The sequence below is a fragment of the Callithrix jacchus genome, chromosome 7 (genome assembly GCF_049354715.1).
Source record: "Callithrix jacchus isolate 240 chromosome 7, calJac240_pri, whole genome shotgun sequence".
Classification (NCBI taxonomy): domain Eukaryota; kingdom Metazoa; phylum Chordata; class Mammalia; order Primates; family Cebidae; genus Callithrix; species Callithrix jacchus.
Window position 1 is genome coordinate 148,080,333 of NC_133508.1, and position 19,241 is coordinate 148,099,573.

The 19,241-nt window shown below is 54.6% G+C and overlaps 1 protein-coding gene across 11 annotated transcripts in view; it reads left to right on the top strand.

Annotated features, from left to right (window-relative positions):
- KCNC4 (potassium voltage-gated channel subfamily C member 4) overlaps nucleotides 1-19,241 on the top strand; it is a 72,187-nt gene that overhangs the window by 12,517 nt on the left and 40,429 nt on the right. For 6 of the 11 annotated variants that reach the window (XR_013520334.1, XM_035252432.3, XM_035252426.3 and 3 more), the window contains exons 2-3: nucleotides 406-1,342; nucleotides 3,391-3,594. Coding sequence is in view for 10 of the 11 variants with exons in the window: in XM_035252432.3 (XP_035108323.1) it covers nucleotides 406-1,342; nucleotides 3,391-3,594 (1,141 nt within the window). In the remaining variant the exon portion in view is untranslated. Of the gene's footprint in view, nucleotides 1-405; nucleotides 1,343-3,390; nucleotides 3,595-5,980; nucleotides 11,414-13,624; nucleotides 14,391-19,241 lie in introns of those variants that run through there. The other 5 variants (XM_035252429.3, XM_035252428.3, XM_035252431.3 and 2 more) reach the window with 5 other exon arrangements.

Genomic DNA, 19,241 nt, shown 5'->3' on the forward strand with positions numbered 1-19,241 from the left:
ACAGGACCTGCCACAAGCTTCTGGATCAGGAGTGCATTGTGATGAGATTCCCAAGTGGTTTTTACACTCATTGCAGCTTGAGAAGCATTAAAACGCAAAGGGGTCGGAGGTGGGCAGACCTATGCAACGCAGGTCTGGCAGCTGTAGATCTCTGACCAGTTGCTTCCAGCCAAGAGCAGCTTCTCTCTTCTGTGATAAAGACTGGGAAACATTGTCCTAGAGCCCCCAAGCAGATAGATAAAGACCCTCTGAGGAGGGACTTCCAGCCCCTGACTCCATATGTTAATCCCACCTCTTACCCTGGAATGCCCTTCCTGGTAACCTTCATGCAGAAGTCCATGTCCGCAGCCAGGCTTATTCATCCCTGTCTGACAGCTGCTCCCTGCTCTCCTCCCCTGCTCATAGGTAGTGGCCTTTGCCTCTCTCTTCTTCATCCTGGTCTCCATCACCACCTTCTGTCTGGAGACCCATGAGGCCTTTAATATCGACCGCAACGTGACGGAGATCCTCCGCGTGGGGAACATCACCAGCGTGCACTTCCGGCGGGAGGTAGAGACGGAGCCCATCCTGACCTACATCGAGGGTGTGTGCGTGCTGTGGTTCACGCTGGAGTTTCTGGTGCGCATCGTGTGCTGCCCCGACACGCTGGACTTCATCAAGAACCTGCTCAACATCATCGACTTTGTAGCCATCCTGCCCTTCTACCTGGAGGTGGGGCTGAGCGGCCTGTCTTCCAAGGCGGCCCGCGACGTGCTGGGCTTCCTGCGTGTGGTGCGCTTCGTGCGCATCCTGCGTATCTTCAAGCTCACACGCCACTTCGTGGGGCTGCGTGTGCTGGGCCACACCCTGCGGGCCAGCACCAATGAGTTCCTGCTGCTTATCATCTTCCTGGCCCTGGGCGTGCTCATCTTTGCCACCATGATCTACTACGCTGAGCGCATCGGGGCCAGGCCCTCCGACCCTCGGGGCAATGACCACACTGACTTCAAGAACATCCCCATTGGCTTCTGGTGGGCTGTGGTCACCATGACGACACTGGGCTATGGGGACATGTACCCCAAGACGTGGTCAGGCATGCTGGTGGGGGCGCTGTGTGCGCTGGCCGGCGTGCTCACCATTGCCATGCCGGTGCCTGTCATTGTCAACAACTTCGGCATGTACTACTCCCTGGCCATGGCCAAGCAGAAGCTGCCCAAGAAACGGAAGAAGCACGTGCCACGGCCGGCCCAGCTGGAGTCACCCATGTACTGCAAGTCTGAGGAGACCTCCCCCCGGGACAGCACCTACAGTGATACCAGCCCCCCTGCCCGGGAAGAGGGTATGATGGAGAGGAAACGGGCAGGTGAGATTAGGGGTTGGGAAGGAAAATCCCTTTTCCCCCAGTGGCCGAGGGAGTTTCCAGGTGAACTTCAGCCCTTGGGATTTGGGCTGGTGATTTATTGTGTGGGGATAAGCATGAGATGTGCCTTTATGAGAGCAAAGTGTTGAGGCTGAATTTCTCTATCCTCTGGCTGGTCTCCCATAGCTTCCCAAACATCAGATCTTTGGAGTGAGTATTCCACCCAGTGTAGGCTGTGAGGGGCAGTGCATGGGACTGTATATTAGATGCCCTGGTTTCTAATCCCATTTTGGCCACTGTGCTGTGTGCCCTGAGGCCAGTCACTCACCCTCTCTAGGCACCTGCAAAATAGGAGTGATATTATATCCTACCCTTGAGACTTTGGAAGACCCAAATGAATGACAGATGGGAAAGTACTCTGAGACATTAAAACCACTTTACAAACGTCAGGCACTGTCATTATTAGCCAAAGATCAGGGCAGCTGTTCTTCCAAGGTACATCAACACATGAATCACTTCTCTGCACACGTTGGAGTCTGGTATCTTGGCCTAATAAATGTGATAACGTAATAGTAGTGGGAGGCTGCCTTCTGTTCAGCACAAGCTAGAGCAAGTCCTGGACTCAGGGGTTGACATGGGATGGAAAGGAACCGAGGAGGGAGTGGCCCAGACAGTGTTGGGAAGGGGAGGAACATGGAAGAAACTGGTATCTGTGCCCTGAAAGAGGAGAGCCTGGGCATCTGAATCCTGTCCCTCAAGGACAGGAAAGGCCATCCCACGAAAGCTCATCTCCACCCCTGAATCAGGAGATGGGGAATGGAAAACAGCTTAATCCCCAGCAACATAGACTTAGGTTGGAGAGCGGGAAAGGCATCTTGACTGTTATGTGGAGGCCGCGCTCCTGGGAAATGAATGTAATTCCTGGTACAGGGAGCTGGACTGGAGCCAGGAGACTAAGGCTAAGCTCTGGGACAAAGTGGGACTGACCCTGCAGGAGAGACACCTGGCGTGGGACACTCACCCGTTGCCTTTGGCATGTGCCCATCATACATGCCTGGGTCCTCTCATTCCCTAGGGTCATGTCAGGGGCCTGGGTCTTGATATAATAGCACCCATCAGGCTTCCCATTTCTCCCCCACCAAAGTGATACCCCTTCCTAAGTCGTGAATCTTTATTAATCTTCCAGGGAATTTCAGCTGCACTCTGAGCCCATTCAGGGCTTAGAGAGAATCCTAATATTAACATGCGGAAGTCCTTAGGTCAGCTCCTCAAGGTACACTTCACAGTGGCCCTATCAGCCTTGCCCTTAACCTGACCCTAACAATAGCCACATTAAGGGCATGCCTGGCCAATGGTGGGGTCACTCTCTTTGCATAGAGCAGCACCCCCTTCTCCAGATCCCAGGGCCGAGCTTCACCTGTGCTGCTGCCTGACAGAGGCAAGGGGTGGGGACTAAGCCCATAGCTCTTGGGAGTTGCATCGGAGATTTTCCCACAGTATCCTCCCTAGACAAAGGTCAGCCCTAATTGCAGGGGGCTCTAGGTTTTTTGGGCACAGGACTCTGACCTAGATGCCTAGTGAACCAGACTGACTGTCATCCAGAGAGAAAGCATGGACACCACTTTATAGATTTAATCCTTGCTGTGCCACCCCTCACCTCTAGCAAGCTAGGCATTCTCCATGGGAGTGCAGACTCATCCAAGAGCCAGCCTGAGCCAGACCCAAGGAGGAAGCAGAGTTTGCAGCCTGCGTTGGGCTGATCTCCTGGGGCAACCGTCAGCAGGCAGATCTGGGGAGTCACTGTTGTAGGGCATCTGTGCTGTGTCTTCATCCCTGAGGAAAGACCCTAGGCTGAGGCTGGGAGGGAAGCTGGCCTTCAGACCAAGCACAGCATCCTGCCTTTGCCCTGGTGACACAGACTCCCAGGTAGATGCTAGGCCCTCTCCTGAGGTTGAGGAAGTGACACTCTGGGCCTGGGAGATCCCAGATGACGCCATGAGCAAGGCCCAGACAGCCCCTCATGCAGCCTCCTTTCTGTGTGCCCGCTTCAGACTCTAAGCAGAATGGCGATGCCAACGCGGTGCTGTCTGATGAGGAGGGAGCTGGCCTCACCCAGCCCCTGGCCTCCTCCCCTACCCCCGAGGAGCGCCGGGCCCTGCGACGGTCCACCACTCGAGACAGAAACAAGAAGGCAGCTGCCTGCTTCCTGCTCAGCGCTGGGGACTATGCCTGCGCCGATGGTAGTGTCCGGAAAGGTATGGCTTCCCAAGCTGGACAGGTGGGGAGCTCCCCAAGAGCTGAGTCTCCCCAGTCCCCCACAAAGAGCTTGAGGTCCCCCCCTCCCCTGAGACCGTGGCCACCATCTCCTCTGCCTTGGATGCATCCTTGCTTTTAGAATGGGTACCTGATCTCCAGTTCCTGGATTAGAAAGGCTACCTCATCACAAAAGGGCATACGGCTCCCGTCCAGCTGCCCACAGGAAAGAGCAGCACTAGAGGGTTGAGGACACACAAGGCCAGGGCCCCGCCCCGTGTGTCCGTTGCATCTCTTTCTCTTCCTCTGGTTCCCACTGCTGCCTTCAGGCCCCACTCCACAGGGTCACTTCCAGCTTCTCCCTAGGCCTCCTCTAAACACAGCTGAGGCTTCCCAAGTAGGTCACCCCTCGAGGTGCCAACAACGTTCAGGAGTCAGGGAGCCCCTTACAGGCCCTGCATCCTCCCATCCTGCCCCAGGGTTCCTGGAGCACAGGATGGGCAGACCATGTGCAAGTGCCTGGGGTGAGACTGTCCTCTTGAGGTAGTGCCAGAGGTGACTGGGGGGTGGGGCAGGTGGCCAGGAAGAGTGGGTCCCATCTGAGGAATGCTCTGAGGATTTGGAGAGGTAGAGGGAGCAGCCCATTCCCTGCTTGTCAGAAAGGTCTGAAATTCCATCCCCAGGCTCCAAGCCTGCGGCAAGGCAAGGACAGAAATTGGGCTGTGGAGCTAAGGGATTCCGGGCCTCGGAAAGGGGGCAGGAATGATCAAGGATGGTGAAGGGCCTGTGGTGACTGAGAAACAGACGCTCCTACCTGGTTTTCCATCAATTACTTGTCTCTCTTGCCCTGTCCCTGTTACCTAATCTCTCTCAACATTCTGCCTATTTCTAGAATAAAACCTGATTCCCCCCCTTTTTTTTTTTTTAATACCATGATAGACCAGGAATTTATAAACCCTGATTCCCTCCAAAACAAACTCTTTTCCAGGTTCTCTGCCACTTCTTAACCAGCTGGATTTCCCACCCCCCATTTCTCTCTGTCCCCAAACCCCAGACCCAAACTAAGTTGAGTGAGGCAGGGGCAGTGGCAGCTACAGGAATGGCCTGTGATGCCTCTATCCCTCCAAACATGTCCCCAGCCTGCCAGCCCATGCAGGCTCCCTGAGCATCTTCTAGTTCCTTTCCCAGCCCTTCCATTACCACTGTTCCCACAGAAGCCCCAGGCTCCCGAGTCTAACCAGGCCCTAAAAGGCATGTGTCCAGCTTTGCTGGGTGTGTATTCTGTGGGCTGGCAGAAGCAGAAACAGTGATCTGGTGCTTGGAAGGAGGTGGTCCAGCAATCCCAGCAAAAGGCTGCAGATGGAGAATGCTCAGACCTTGTACCCTCGCCTGTGTTCCTTTGTTCACCTCCATGTCCTATCCTTGGGTCCTGGAGGTGGGCTTCTCTCCTGCCTACCGTCCCAAACAGGCAGTGGCTTCCACTGTGTCCTTGTTCAGTGCCCAAAGCCTTGCTTTGGCTGGACCATGCTAAGCAGACAGTCTAGAATGATCGGTCCACGAATAGGACTCAAGAACATGGAGCTGAGTGCCATGCACACATGCTTTCCTCCCTGGGCATTGAGGGGCTCAGTGGAAACTGGTGTGGAAGAGGCCATGAGGGTGCCAATCAGGAGGGACCATGAGGTACAGGTAGTGAGCCGCACCTGGGGAAGGCAGTGCACGTGCACGGGGGAGGGGAGCCAGCGTCCCACCCTCCAATATCCCTGGGGTGCCTGTGGGGCCTGGCTGCTCTGTTTTCAAGATGCCTCCACAGTGCTTCCTGGCAACAAGCATGTAGCTCAGCCAATTAGGGTGACCTTCGAGAGGGAACAGGTGGGTTGCTGGGAAACAGGCCCTGCTAGACAAGCATGGCAATTAACATCGCCAAACTCCCAGTGCGCACTCGGCAACTTTCCCCACGCCATACTGTGCCGCACTTCTCCACACTCGGTCACGTTTAAGACTGGGAGTGAGTGGGCCCAGGCCTCCCCACACAGGCCCATGTGGCAGAGTGCCAGTTCCCTGGGAGGATGGTGGCAGGTGCTAATTAGGGCCTTAGGATCAAGAAGGTCGATGCTGGCGGCTGTGGGGTCTTTGTGCAGCTGGACTATAAGGAGCTGGGGGGGGGCGGGTGGCAGGGAAGCTTACCTGGGGACGGGACAGGACAAAAGTCAGCTGGGCGTGGGGCCCTAGAGTCTGTCCTCAGGAGTCCAGACCTTGACAGTGAAAGAGGGCCCAGGAGGGCCAGGCCCCTCCACCCCTGCCCAGGGCTGCCGCCCTGCAGTATTCCCTGGAACGTGGCCCCTGAGGAGCTGCACCCACTGACCCGTGTGCCTTTTCTTCACCAAGGCTGTGGAAAGTCCCGGAGTCTAAACAACATAGCTGGAGCAGCTGGAACCAGCCTGGGGCTGTCTCCACTGGCATCGCGATACAGCTCACCCTACCCTCTGAGAAAGTTTCTGCTCACCCCCTTCCAGCCCCTCACCGGCCCACCCCCTGGTCACTCTGCCCCTTAGCTGCACCTTTCCCTCCAGGCACATGTGCACAAATAGGAGCCTTCCATGCCCTCAGCGCTCACTCACCGAGGGCCCACGGGGACAGCAGGAGGGAGCAGTCAGGAGGGGAGAACGTAGGCCCCTGAGCCTCTCCTCCATAGCTCCCAGCTTCCCGAAAGGTTCAGCTCTGGAACGGGAGAGCAAAGGGGAGCTCAGTCCCAGGGCTTCTCCCCACCCCTAACCGCCTCTTCCTGGGCTGTAGGTGCACACTCTGGACCTGTCTCTCGGCCTTGCCTCCCTCTTGGGGTCCCAGTCTCAGCCACCAGGCGTGTATGTGCACACAGTGCACCTGGGCCAGTTAGCCTTGCTGGGGAGCTGGGCCTATGTTAATATTTTTAATCTCTGCAAATTTTACCAGTAGCCAAACAGCCTGTCTGTCTGTCTGTCTGTCCACCCCACACCCAGACCAGCAAGGAACAAGGCTGTCATATGGGGCATCTCTGCTCATGTAAAGATGGTTTGACTCCTTGGAAGAGCAGTGCCTATGGGCAGTGCTGCCCTGGGAGAAGAGGCCTGATGTTTTCTGTCTCTGGCTTGGGGCGCAGGCGGGGGTCCCTAGCTCTGTAGCCTCAGGCTTGGTGCAGGTCCTGGATGGCTGCCTAGGCGAGGGAGACCCTTCCCTTGGGAAGCCTCTGCCCAGATTCAGTGGTGACTCCCACTGGCGGCACCTGGTGTCCCTTCTGCGCCCGGAGCTGCTGCAGCATCGCTCTCCACGCTGCTTCCTCTGCTTCTGCGACAGTTTTTCTTCCCTCTCCCACTCCCTCAAACTCCCAGCCCTGCCTCTGAGTCACCTGCCGTTCCCACCCAGCCTCTGCGCTTTGTATTCCTGCCAGAACCGGAGACTCATCTAATTTCTATAATTAAGTGTATTCATTTACCTAACGAGCCCAGGAGCACAACAGGTTTCTGAGTCACTGGGTGAGCAGGGGTGCACCTTGCGCAGGGGCAGCTGAGGGGAAGTGTGGGGACAGAAGCCATCCTGCCCCCAACTGCTCCTGCCACTTCCAGGAAGGGGGCCCTCCACAGCCTGAGGAACAAGGTTGCCTCAGCCAAGATGTTTCCTGTTTCACCTGATGGGAATTAGACCTGACAGCAGAGCCCTGCGCCTGGCAATTTTTAGAGTCAGATTATGCAACTTTGCGGAGAGAATGACTAAGTAAGGTCCAGATCTGCTCCTTCCATGGTCAGCAAAGATAGGATGGCAGGGCAGCATCAGGGCTGGGCAGAGGCTGGGCAATCTGGGGCTGTCCGAAAGGTGAATTGGGCAGAGCAGATTATTGCGTGGGGTTGGGGGTATTGTGTAAAGCCTGTGTCTGGAGCGTCCCCACCTCGGTGCCTCCTTCAGTCTTGGGCAGACACAGAAATGTCCTTCTGGAAAGGTCTGTCCTGAGTGGGCACTGGGATACCCCACCCTGCAGTGCTTTGTGGGGCCCACCTCCTGCTTGCTCGCAGAATGAAGTGATCCCTAAAAGTGGAGAAGAGGGAATTCGGGGGCCTCCATGCAACTGTCCTTCAGAAGGGAGCCGGCCTTTGAAGTGACAGGGATGGGGAAGCCTGTGGAGCAGGATGGAGACATAAGGGCCCCGCCCCCAACAGAAACAGGGCTCCCGGCACAGAGGGCCTGGGCTCTGACCGGGACACAGCGAGCCTGGTGTGCAGGTTAGCAGGGGTGCCACTGCTCTTTACTCCTCTGACTTGCCTTTCTGGTTCAGGGAACCGAGGCCGCTATTTCTGTGGCAGCCCTCAAGTTGTCAGGAGCCCAAGTTTCCACGGCCCCCACCGCCTCCTTCCCTCTCTTCCCTCCCACAGGGCTGGGCCTGCTCATGGCACCCCTCTGGTGGGCACAGATGTCCCTGGGCAACAAGATGCAGCAGTGCCAGGCTGGAGCCCCAATGCCTCAGGGAGCTGGCTCCCACACATCCCTCCTGGGTCTCTGGCTTCATCTGGGAGAGACAGAACCCAGATAACAGGAGGGCTGAGTAGACTCTCTGCCCTTACAACCTCTCAGCACCTCTGGGCCTGCCCAGGGCCCTAGGAAAGGGCAGGGTGAGCCCTGGCATTTGCAGAAACCCTGGATACCAGGCACTGCCATAGGAAGTGGCTGTCTGCACAAGCGTCGGGCTTACCCAGGCCTTGGGCCTCCCTCCTTGGGAGAAGGCTCTCTCCCACCCACCATCTGAGAGTGGAGTTTGTTTTCCTTCGGCTAGACCTGGACCTGCACCCACTCCTTGGCTGTCAGATGCCTTTCCCCTGCAGCTGGAGCTCCGCCCCTTCCCACAGAACTGGGAGGTAGTCTGGGAAGAAGTTCACAACCTCACCTTGCAGTCTGTAGCAGGGCTACTAGCAACCCTAGAGGCCACTTTTCAGGGCTTCTGAGGGGTAGAACCAGAGGAGGGGGCGCTGCAGCCTAGAGCCTGGCTGACAGGAGCCAGAGGGAGGAGGCGGTGGGCTGGCCACAGGCCCTAGGCTGCACTTTCACAGAGCTTCCTGGGAGAGGAGGGCCAGCTCTGCTCTGGCCAGTGTCACTCTCTGAAATCCCTGCCCCACCCCTGGTGGGTCAAATAGATAAGAATCCAGGGTGAGATTCCTAGGAAGACCCCTCCCCAACTCTCAGAGGTCCCTGGAAGAGTCCATGGAAGCCAGTGAAGAAGCAATCTAAGGCCATTATCTCAGTATGGGCTGCTCTGCTCCCTGGCTTCTGGGACACGTGACAGCCTTGCTGTGACTCCTGTCTCATACAGAAGACCCCTCAGTGGCCCAGGCATTCTCCCCAGTGCATCTTAGGGCTTAATTGCCTACAGGGAGCCCAGAGGCACTTCCCTGGCCCCCAGTGAGTGGGAGCAGTGGCAGGTATTGCTTAAGTTATGTAAGCAGGAGTACAGGGCAAGAACACAGCTCTGTCTGCTTGTCTTCAGAAATGAGGCTCTGAAAAACCCTGAGCTCCTCTGATTTCAAGGCTAGTACTCAGAGACTCAGAACACTTGTAGACCAACGCGCAGTGTTTGAGGTGACTGGAGCATATAGTCTTCAGAAGATGGAAACAGCATTACCCCAAACTGCAGACACCCCTTCCCTATAAAGTTGGTGGAGGCACCCCAAAGCCCAGGGTGGAAGCTGTGAGGTTTGGATGCTACATCTTCGCCCACCTTGAGAGGAGGCCCAGCTCTAGACCTCAGACCCGAGAGCTGCAGGGATTGTCCCAATGGGTCTGGAACTCCCACCTCCACTGTTGACCCAGATCTGTTGCTGGGACAACGGCACTCCTTCCTGCCCTACCTGTGGTCCCACTGGTAAGATATCAGAAGGAAAGGCCCAGGTCACAGACATCCCAGGCTGAGGATGGGGTCCCAGAAGAGCTCTGAGGGGTCGGGTTTCTCAATAAGGTACTATTTCCTGACCTTCTCTCCTGAGACAGGCACATTCGTCCTCCGTGACCTTCCCCTTCAGCATTGACCTGAGGCTGCATGCCCTCCAACTGCTGGGACTCTGTTCTGCCACATTGAGGAAGGGGGCTGGGCACAACATGGCATCATACTCAGGAGCCTTCTTCATCAGCTCCTTGGGACAATGGAATATCCCAGGGTGGTGACAGCAGTTGGAGCTACTTGGGGGAGAGCTCGAGTTGGGCAGGCAGCAGCTGGGGTGATGGCCTGTGAGCCACAGCCACTCAGGAACTTTCCCCACTGCCTCCATGCAAGGCGGCAGAGCTCTGGTCCCTTTCTCCACTGCACTGGAGCTCTGAAGACCTAAGAGGCTCGTGGTTCCTGGAGTTAGTGGTTACCTGAACAGGTATGGAGATGAGCTGTATCACCTGAGTCACCAGAGTTGCGCTGGCAGAAGGGTGAAGGGCTCATGCCATTCCCTGACCCCATCCCTGCTCTTCCTGGCCTTTTAGCCCTGGGTTCCTCACGCCTTCCAGCTCTGCTTCTGACCTGCTCCTCAGCCCACACCTCGTGGGTCAGCAGCTGGCTTCCTTCTAACATCTCATTCTTTGTTTCTCCCTTTCTTTTGCTGAACTCCCTGTCCTCCCCCCAGAAGGCAATGTTGAGCCGAAAGCGTGCGTCCCAGTGTCTCACACCTGTGCTCTTTAAACACAGAGACCTGCCAAGACGCCCTCTCGTCCAACTATGCCCAGGCTGAAGTCCTCACCCTCTCTTAAAGCGGCACCAACGTGAGAGAGACAGGCAGACAGACAGAAAGCCAGAGGCTTAGGGAAACTCTGGAACCCAGACAAGAATCTTTTCGCTGGGGAAGACTCAGATATCCTTGTTTGCACAGGACTGGTGGAAAACCTCCCATGTGACCCTCGGAGCCCAGAGCCATCTGGGCCTGATGTTGTTCTACTGTACATTGAAGAGATATATATGCACATATAGTATCTATATTCATACATACTATACTCTTGTGTGTAGTGCACGTGCTATGGTGGTTTGTCTTCTTTGTTAGGCTGTGTCTCCCTAAGCCCTTGCCCCACCTGGAGTTTCCCATCCCCTTCACTGATTTCTGTTGTTTCTGCTGACTGTGTGGGTGGAGCGTCCTAAGAAAAGTACATCTGGGAATGGCCAGTCCAGCTGTGTTGTCCCAGGCTCCTGTCTTGGGGGTGTTTTCCCTGTCAGTAAGTAACCTGGTGAAGTCTATTGAAGGCCAGACTGCCCTCCAGGGTCACTGCCTCACTAGCCCCACCCCACCCCAGATTGGGGTTCTACCTCCCACCCCACACCCTCATTGTAGGGGGACTTCCAGGGGCTCTTCTGCAGCCTCCTCCCCTCCTTCCTCCACCCCATCTATGTCCTTGACTGAGGGGGGCATTTTGTCTTTTTTAGTTTTGACTTTGTTCTGCCTCCTTCGTCTGTTTGTTTTTAAAGATGCTGCTGGGCAGACGGGCAGGGAAAGGATCTGTCTGCCCATCTGGCTCAGGGGTCTGAGAAGGGAAGCCTTGGGCGAGAGGAGACCAGTTGCAATACTGTACTTCCTGGCCAGTGGCCAGAGGATGCGTGCAATAGCAGAGGCCAGGTGACCCCTTCAGCCTTGGCCTCTGCCCCTCCCTCGGCCCTTCCTCCCTGCTCCTCCCTGGTGTTGGTTAGTCCTTTTCTAAAGCTGTCCACTCGTGTGTGTCTGGGGCATGCCCAGGCTGGGCCCTGTGCCCCGTCCGCCTGCCTCCAACTGTCATGCTGTGCTCGAGCCCCAATAAAGACATCTGGAGCATCCTGCTGCTCCTGCCCTGTGAGCACCTGCCTCTGCCTCTCCTTTCTGGCTCTGTGTCTGTCGGGACCTCCTGGGGCTCTCTCTCCTGATACCTGGGGAGTGTACACACTCAGCATAACCCCACTCCTGCAGGAATCATCAGTGCGGCCCAAGCCCCGCATTTTACTGTGGGAGACTAGTGCTCAGAGAGGACAAGTCATCTGCCCAAAGCCACACAGAGGCCTAACCCAGGACCCTGAGTCCCAGACAGTGTTCTCATCTCCATTGCTGTCCCCAAGGCCCTGCCATAGCATGGAAGAAAAGACTGTTGTTTGTTTAAGGAATTCTGCTGTATTTCATGTGTGCAGGGGGCCTCCCCTCCTCCCTGCAATGTACCAGTTCTAAATGGGCCACGGCCCTGGGGATGCCAAAGTCGTTGCAATGACTGTATGGCTGACAAACTGAGGCTGACTAGGGACTGGTAGCACAACTGGGGACCACTTAGGGATGGAGAGTGAACACATCCTGGGCCTGGATAGGATGGGAAAATGGCCGGTGATGGTCAGACGAGGCCCTTGGCTCTCACTGTGGTTATCCCTCTCACCATCACATAGGAGCACATGCAGGGCCAGCCTCATGGGTGTGCACCCTGTGCAGACACTCAGAAGGGCCCCATGCTGGGTTTAATGTTGAGCTGTCACCACCATGCAATTAATAACGGTTGAAGGGGGGCCCTGCGTTTCCATGTTGCGCGGGGCTCTGGCGGGTCTGGTGGCCCACTCACCTCTCCTCATTCTTGTCTTGCTCCTCACTCTCACTCTGGGCATCCACATAGGGCCGTAGGGGCCTCAATTCAAAGTGTGCTTTGCCGCTTGCTAGCTGGGTAAGTTGGGGGTGACTTACTGAACCTGTTTCCCTGTTGGTTACAGGATAATGATGGCCCCTGTTTCAGAGACAGTGAGAGTGAAGAACCTGTGTCATGTGTCTACCTGTGACATGACATACAGTAGTGGCACAGTGTCAGCTCCCTCCCTGCCCTGTTCACATCACTCTCAGGCTTTTCTTCGCAGATTTCTGAGATCTCTGTTTCTAGCTACTCCAAGAAAGGACAAGAACACACCTGGGAGCTGTCTGGGGCAGTGTAGAACAGCAGGGTGACGACAGCATGGCCGAGGAGAGGGAAGAAGCCAGAGGTAGCCCGTTCCTGAAGTGTAAGGGAAGATCGGGCTTGGAGCCTGGGCCAGCCGAGGCAAGGGGGTGGCAGGCAGCCAGTGTCAATTAAAGATAAAATCTCTCCTCCGGTAGTGGAGGGCAAACAGCGGCTGTGGCCCCCTAGACAGGAGAAAGCCATTTGCAGCCAGGCTGGCCTCGGAAAAGCTTGGCCAGGCGATAATGGGACGGGATGCACTGCTGACTCCATAATGATATTACGCATCAGGGCCCACGGCCAAAGTGGCTGTTTTTTCTGTAGATCGATGTGGAACCATTTCATGGTCAGGGGCTGAGAACCCAGCCAGCAGCATGGGTACCAGATGCCCCAGTGGTCCTGAGGGGACTGAAGGGGTGGCAGCTGGGGTCCCCAGTGACCCTCTCAGGCTGCCGGAAGAGGAGGGAGCAGTGTGCAGGAGTGCAGAGGGGTGGGCGAGAGAAGCAGCAGGCCACCCCTCCTCCCCACCTCACAGAAACAGCAGGCTGCCATGTTGTCAGGCAAGGGCGGGCTCTGGCTTCCTCCTGTCCCCCGAAGCTGGAGTCGAGCCCAAAGTAGGGAGCTGGTGAAAAGAACAGGACGTTGTTTAAAAGAACAAGACAGACTTTTAGAGTCAGGCAGACTCGGGTTTGGGTCCTGACTCCACTTCCTTGTGGTGTGACCCTGGGCAAGTTACTCAACCTGGCTAAACCTCTATTTCCTCATCTTTTAAATGGGGGTACAGTAGCATCTACCTCATGGAGCTGTGAGGAGAAATGAGTTGATGCCTACAAGCCTTGAGCACAGTGCCTAGCACATAACCATTGCTAGAGGGAGAGGGGAGGATCTGGGGGCAACTCACTCTGGGAACAGATGACCAGTTTGGTTAGATGTCCTCACTTTTCAGTGACTCAACCTCATTTCAGTGAAGTCCTTATCTCCTTACGAAGGAGTAAGAGTGGAGACGATTATATCAAACGGCGAGCATTTATTGAGTGCTAGGCGGTACATTTCATGCTTATAAAGATGTATTCCAAGATTGATGTTATCATTACCTTTGTTTTACAGAGGAGAAAACCAGCACAGCAATGTCAGGCCATTTCTCCAAAGTCACACAGCCACTAAGTAGCAAAACCCGGATTCGAACTCAAACAGTCTGGCTCTGTGTGTCCAATGCTTACCCACTCTCTGAACTGAATGGGGCTTGTGAGTTATAACCCCCAGTGTAGGAGTTTGTGCTTTTAATGTTATTTCCTTAACTGCAATTGATTCTCATAGCAAAGATACTGTTTTCCCCTTTTATAGATAAGAAAACCAAGGCTTGGGGAAGTGAGTCATTCAACTCTGTCTCCCTTTTATGTGTGTGAACCCCACCCCACATACACGTACAGTGGGGAGGGATGTCCTCTTGGGATTCATTCATTAATTAGCAGGAGGTAACACCCCGCTCAGTGACTGGTTCCTTCCCTCTGTGACACCACTGGAATTTTATTCTCTGACACACACAAGTGGGTAAGTGGGGTAGGACTGCTCTGGAACCCAAGTTACATGAGGAGCCGCTCAAGCTGGACACGTCTTGGAAACCTGATCTCAACTACCTGGTGTTTGAAGGGTGACCGTGGGGAAGCGGGTTTAGATTATTCTCTGATTGCAGATCTGGAACTAATAGGTGACATGTTAGGAAGGTAGGTTGGGCTTAAATTTTTTAAATCATTTTTTAAATGAAATGTTTATTTGTAATTTTTATGGGTCCGTAGTAGGTATGTATATATATATATATATATGAAACTTATTTTCTGTTGTTTCCCTTGCTATTATAAATTTAATACTGCCAGGCATGGTGGCTCATGCTGTAATCCTAACACTCTGTGAAGCTGAGGAAAGTGGATTGCTTGAGCTCAAAAGTTGGAGACCAGCCTGGACAACATAGTGAGACCCCATCTCTACAAAAAGAAAAAGAAAAAATTAGCCAGGTGTGATGGCATGTGCCTGTAGTCCCAGCTTCTCTGGAGGAGGAGGCAGGAGGATCTTCTGAGCTCAGGAGGTTGAGCTGTGATCACCCGACTGCACTCCAGCCTGCATGACAGAGGGAGACCCTGTCTCAAAGAAACAAACATTATTTAATGCAAGGTGTTAGAAACCATCCCTATACCAAATCAACAGGGAATCCCCTGTCACCCTTCCTCAGTCCCACTTTGCTCCGCAGAGGTGACACTGTTAACATCTGGTGTGGGTCCTCCCAGGCTTTCTGAAAAAGAAGGTTTCTAACAAAATTACCGAATAGAAATAGGCTTCCCTGCGGGGTAGTGAAGTTCCCTTCCCTGAAAATGTTTGGAGACACAGTGGATGATCATGTGCTGCACCAGGGTTTGTGGGAAGGATTTCTGCTCTGCGTGGGAGGTGGAATTAGAAGACTGTTTCCAATCCTAAGACTTTCTGACTCACGTGGCACACACAGCCAGTTAGTGGGGGAGGCAGGTCCGGAACACAGGTATTCCAAACGGAGTTCAACTAAACTTTCCTTTTCTAGCAAGATTTTCTTCGAATTCTCTGCCTCTTCCCAGCCCATCAGTGGTGTAGGACAGGGCAGAGAGACATTAACTCCTCTAGCCAGGAACGAGGCGGGTGTCCTGGACCTGGGTTTTGATGCCATCCAGTGCCCACCCTTGTAGGGTCCCTGTGGCATTATTGCAGTGACCACTTTCCTTCTTTTCCTGGCACCAAGCCCTGTGTGCTCACACTGGCACACACACAAGAGGTGGTACATGAGCTGGCTCAGTCACTTGGGGCCATGGTAACCACATTCAAAATGCAAAATCACACTAAAAGGCTGCCGGGGATGCTGGGGACCACGCTCTCTCCCAGACCGCTTCAGGCCCAGCTTTAGGGCCTGAGGAGAGGGAGCCAAATGGCTGCAGCTGCAAGTCAAAGGGGTCAGAGGCCTTCTGATGTTGGCGCTGGAAGCCTCTCCCTTCTTTCCCCACAGGGTTATGGGGGCTCCTCCACTCCCTCCTCTTATTTACCTGCTTCTCCAGGATCCCTGGAAGAGCAGGGTTAGCAAACATATACTATAGCCATTCAAATCAAGTCTACCAGAAATGTGGGCTTCCACTTTCGGCTGAGTTAGGGTCTTGGCTTCTGAAATTAGCAAGCTCTGGTTGCTGGTGGAAGCTAGGGGTTGCTCCTTTTCTCTCTCCACATACTCTTTGCTGGGCGACCTCATTCCCTCCCATTACCTTAAACATCTTCCAGTTACTGGTGACATCCACATTTATAGTCCCAGTCCAGAAATCCCCTCTCAGGTCCAGCCATTCATTTGTTCATTCATTCAGCAAACACATGTGGCGTCTCTGTCTGAGGTACTGCTCTATATGCTGGGTATACAATAGGGACCCAAATAGACACCCCCTCCTCGTGCTCTCCCTGCCTGTGTGGCTGTCCCTAGGTGTCTTCACAGCTCCCTGATGCTGAGTTGTGATTCCACCCTTTTGTCTCCCTGGTCCCCCTCTCAGTGTGTGGCCAGCATCCACCTTGAAGCTGAAACAGATGTCAAAACCATCCTTCCATTCCTTAATTCACTCACTCATTTTTCGTGCATCAAATCTTTAGTAAACACCCATACTCTGTCACTGGGGAAACAGTGGTGAACAAGACCAACAGGATCCCTGCCCTCATGGGACTTACATTCTAATCAGGGAGAGAGGCCAGAAGACCAATAGACAAAAATAATCTCCCACTCGTATTCCAACCCATTACCAAGTTCCACATTTCTAGCTCTGAAATACATGTTAGGGATTTCCCACTTCCTGCTCTTCACCCCACTCCTGCACCTGGACTCCTGCAGGAGCCTCCTCCCAGGTCTCCCTGGGTCCCATCTGCCCTTCTGCCACCAATCTCCACCCAGCCACCAGAAAGAGAGCGTCTTGCAATGGAAACGATCAGATTCATGTCATCCCTGCTTAGAACCCTTTCAATGGCTGGGTTCCCACTAAGTTTACAATCCAGACTCCTTAGGAGGGCCTGTGAGGCCCTGCTGCTCCTGAGGCCCTTCTTACCTCTGCAGACCCATTCATGCCTCTGCTCTCAGCCCCTGGGACCAGCAGCTCACTTTCCTGTCAGTTTCCCACACATCCCCGGCTCTCTCACCTTCACTGTTTTTGCACTTGCTATTCCCTCACAGGGACTACTTTAACCCAGCCCAGCCCCACCCAACCTCCTTCTCGTGGCTGAGAAGGCCTGGCTGTACATGTCACTTTCTTGTTGAGGCGTTTTCCCCCTCACACATCCATGCCCCTCTGCCTCTGTCAGTTTCCATCAGTGCAGCCAGTGCATTTTCTTGAAGGGACTTGCAGTCCTCTGTAACTATCAGTTGTGAGTTCCTGCTTTCCTGTAAGTTGCTAGGCCTGTAGGGGCTCAGTAAATGTGAACAAATGAATGAATGGGCAGGAGATAGGCCTGGCACGAGCAGCTGCTGAACTCCATTCTCTCTTATGCCTCGCAGGCTCTTTCTCCAGCTGGCTTTTGCACCTCACTTCTAGGGCATTCCTGGGAGTCCTTGGGGAATAACGTGAAAGCTCTTCTTTTTACATTATGCATTTCCTGCCTGAGAAACTGTCGGAATAATGAGGAAGCCTTAGAGAGTTCCCATAGCTCTTCCCCTCTCTTCCTTTTAGAACCTACCATTTTCTACCTGGTACTTGGTACTTGTCAAATTCCCTCTCCGGCCGCAGTGAGCTGCTCAGAGGAGCTGGTTCCTCCTAGCTCCCCTTCGAGGGCCTAGCCTGGCGCTACATGCAGAGTAGGTACTCAGCGAAATGCTGAAATGATTGAAGAAGGTGCTGGGAAAGGAAGAAAGAGTAAGAAGGCAGAGGAAGAAAGAAGGAAATTGGAAGAGGAGGGAGGGGCAAAGGAGGTGATGAAGAGTGAAGAAGAGAAGGAGGGAGGGAAGTGAGGTCTGGGAGTGGGAAAGAGGAAAAGAGAACCTGCTCCTGCGTCCACCTGGAGTCAGCACTCCACTCCACCCACCCCTTCCAGTCCTCCTGGACTCAGAGCCTCCTGTGCCTGCTCCGGCCTCAGGACTGCAGGGCTCCTCCAGCCTGCCACTGACACCAAGGACACCCTGAGCTCTCAGCTCACAGACCCCGGCTATCCCAAGAGACTGCTCCTTAGGAGACCTCTGCAGGGACCAGAGCCCAGGATTCCTTAGCCTGAGGCCCAGCGCCACCTGCAAGATCCCTAGAGATTCCCCTCAGCTCCCCTCCCCTCAGCGCCTCATTTTGAGCCCCTGGTCCGAGGACGGTTAACTCCAAATCCAGCATCAGTGATCAAATGTTCATAGGAAACGAAGGAAAACAAACACTGGCTTTCCTCCATGCCTCAGCCTCGGGCCCCAGAGGCTCAGCAGCTCAGAGACAGGTGCCCCACCTCCTCCCCACACCTGGCCCAGGCCTGCCAGCTGCCCCTCGGGAAGACCAGGGACCAGCCTTGCAGGCCCGGAGGATCTGTTCCCAGAGTAGCTGTTGCCACGGTGCCCCTCCCTGGGGTGCTGGCTCCTAAGCTCCCATGAGAAGCAGAGCTGTGCCACTGCCACAGCCACCACCACCAGGCTGCCACCATGGCAAAGCTGCTCCTGGGGCCTCCCTCCTAGTTAGGCTGCTGAAGGACCAGTCTGTGCCATCCTTTCCCTGCACCAGGCAGCCACAGTACCAGGGAACAGGAGTCACTGTCAGCCCTCTCCCAGCATCCCTCTGTGTGCCCAGCACCTGCTCCTCTGGTGAGGGGACGACACCGTTTGCACTCCTAGCAGATCAGTTAGGGACCTCATTTCTCTCAGGACCCCACTAGAGATGGCAGCCAGCTCCCAGGGAGCCCGGGGACAGGATATTGAGGGCAGCAGGGAGGTGAGAAGGCTCCAGTGATACCAGGCTCCCTCTGGGCCTCGGTGCTAGGTGTCGACAAGCTGGGTTTCCCTGGACAGGACTAGAGAGTTGCTCTCCAGTACTCCCCATCTTTCTCCTCAGGTTCTTCCCCACCGCTGCCAGAGGTTCTCGCTGACTACTGTATGGCCCCCAAACATACACACATTTCCAGGGTCCTTCTGCTCTCTTCACCCTCTTCATTTTCTGATCTATGCACAAGAAAGTATCTTGTGTTAGTCATTAGCACTCCAGTATGAATTGAGGGTCCATGTGTGTTTCCTGGGAGACAGAACTGTTGACCTCCTGTCAACTTGTAGAGTGAGAGCCTTGTTCTCTGTGATGGGAAGTCCTAGCACCACAGAGCTCCAAGCAGGATAGGTAATTGTTTGGATTAGGAGAGGAAGAAATCCAAAACTTCCTTATGTGGGTCAAATTAGAGGCCAGGGCTACAAGGAGTTCTGGCCTGGCTCCAATTAACAAGGACATGGAGCACAAAAGAGAAATCCAAAGGGATATGCAACAGAAGCTGCCTCTGTCTGGAAGATCTTCCCTCTCCTTGTGCTCCCCTCCTACGTTCCACTGTTGTGTCCTCAGCCTGGCAAACTCTTAACTCATCCCTTAAGGCCCACTCCACTGTCACCTCTGAGAATCCTTCCTGGGCTCTCCCAGGTAGAGTTCCTCTGTCCCTTATGCTCGCACAGAACCTTGCATATTCCTCCATTATAGCAGAGTGCTAATTTATTGCTTGTTTACTCATTTATGGATGT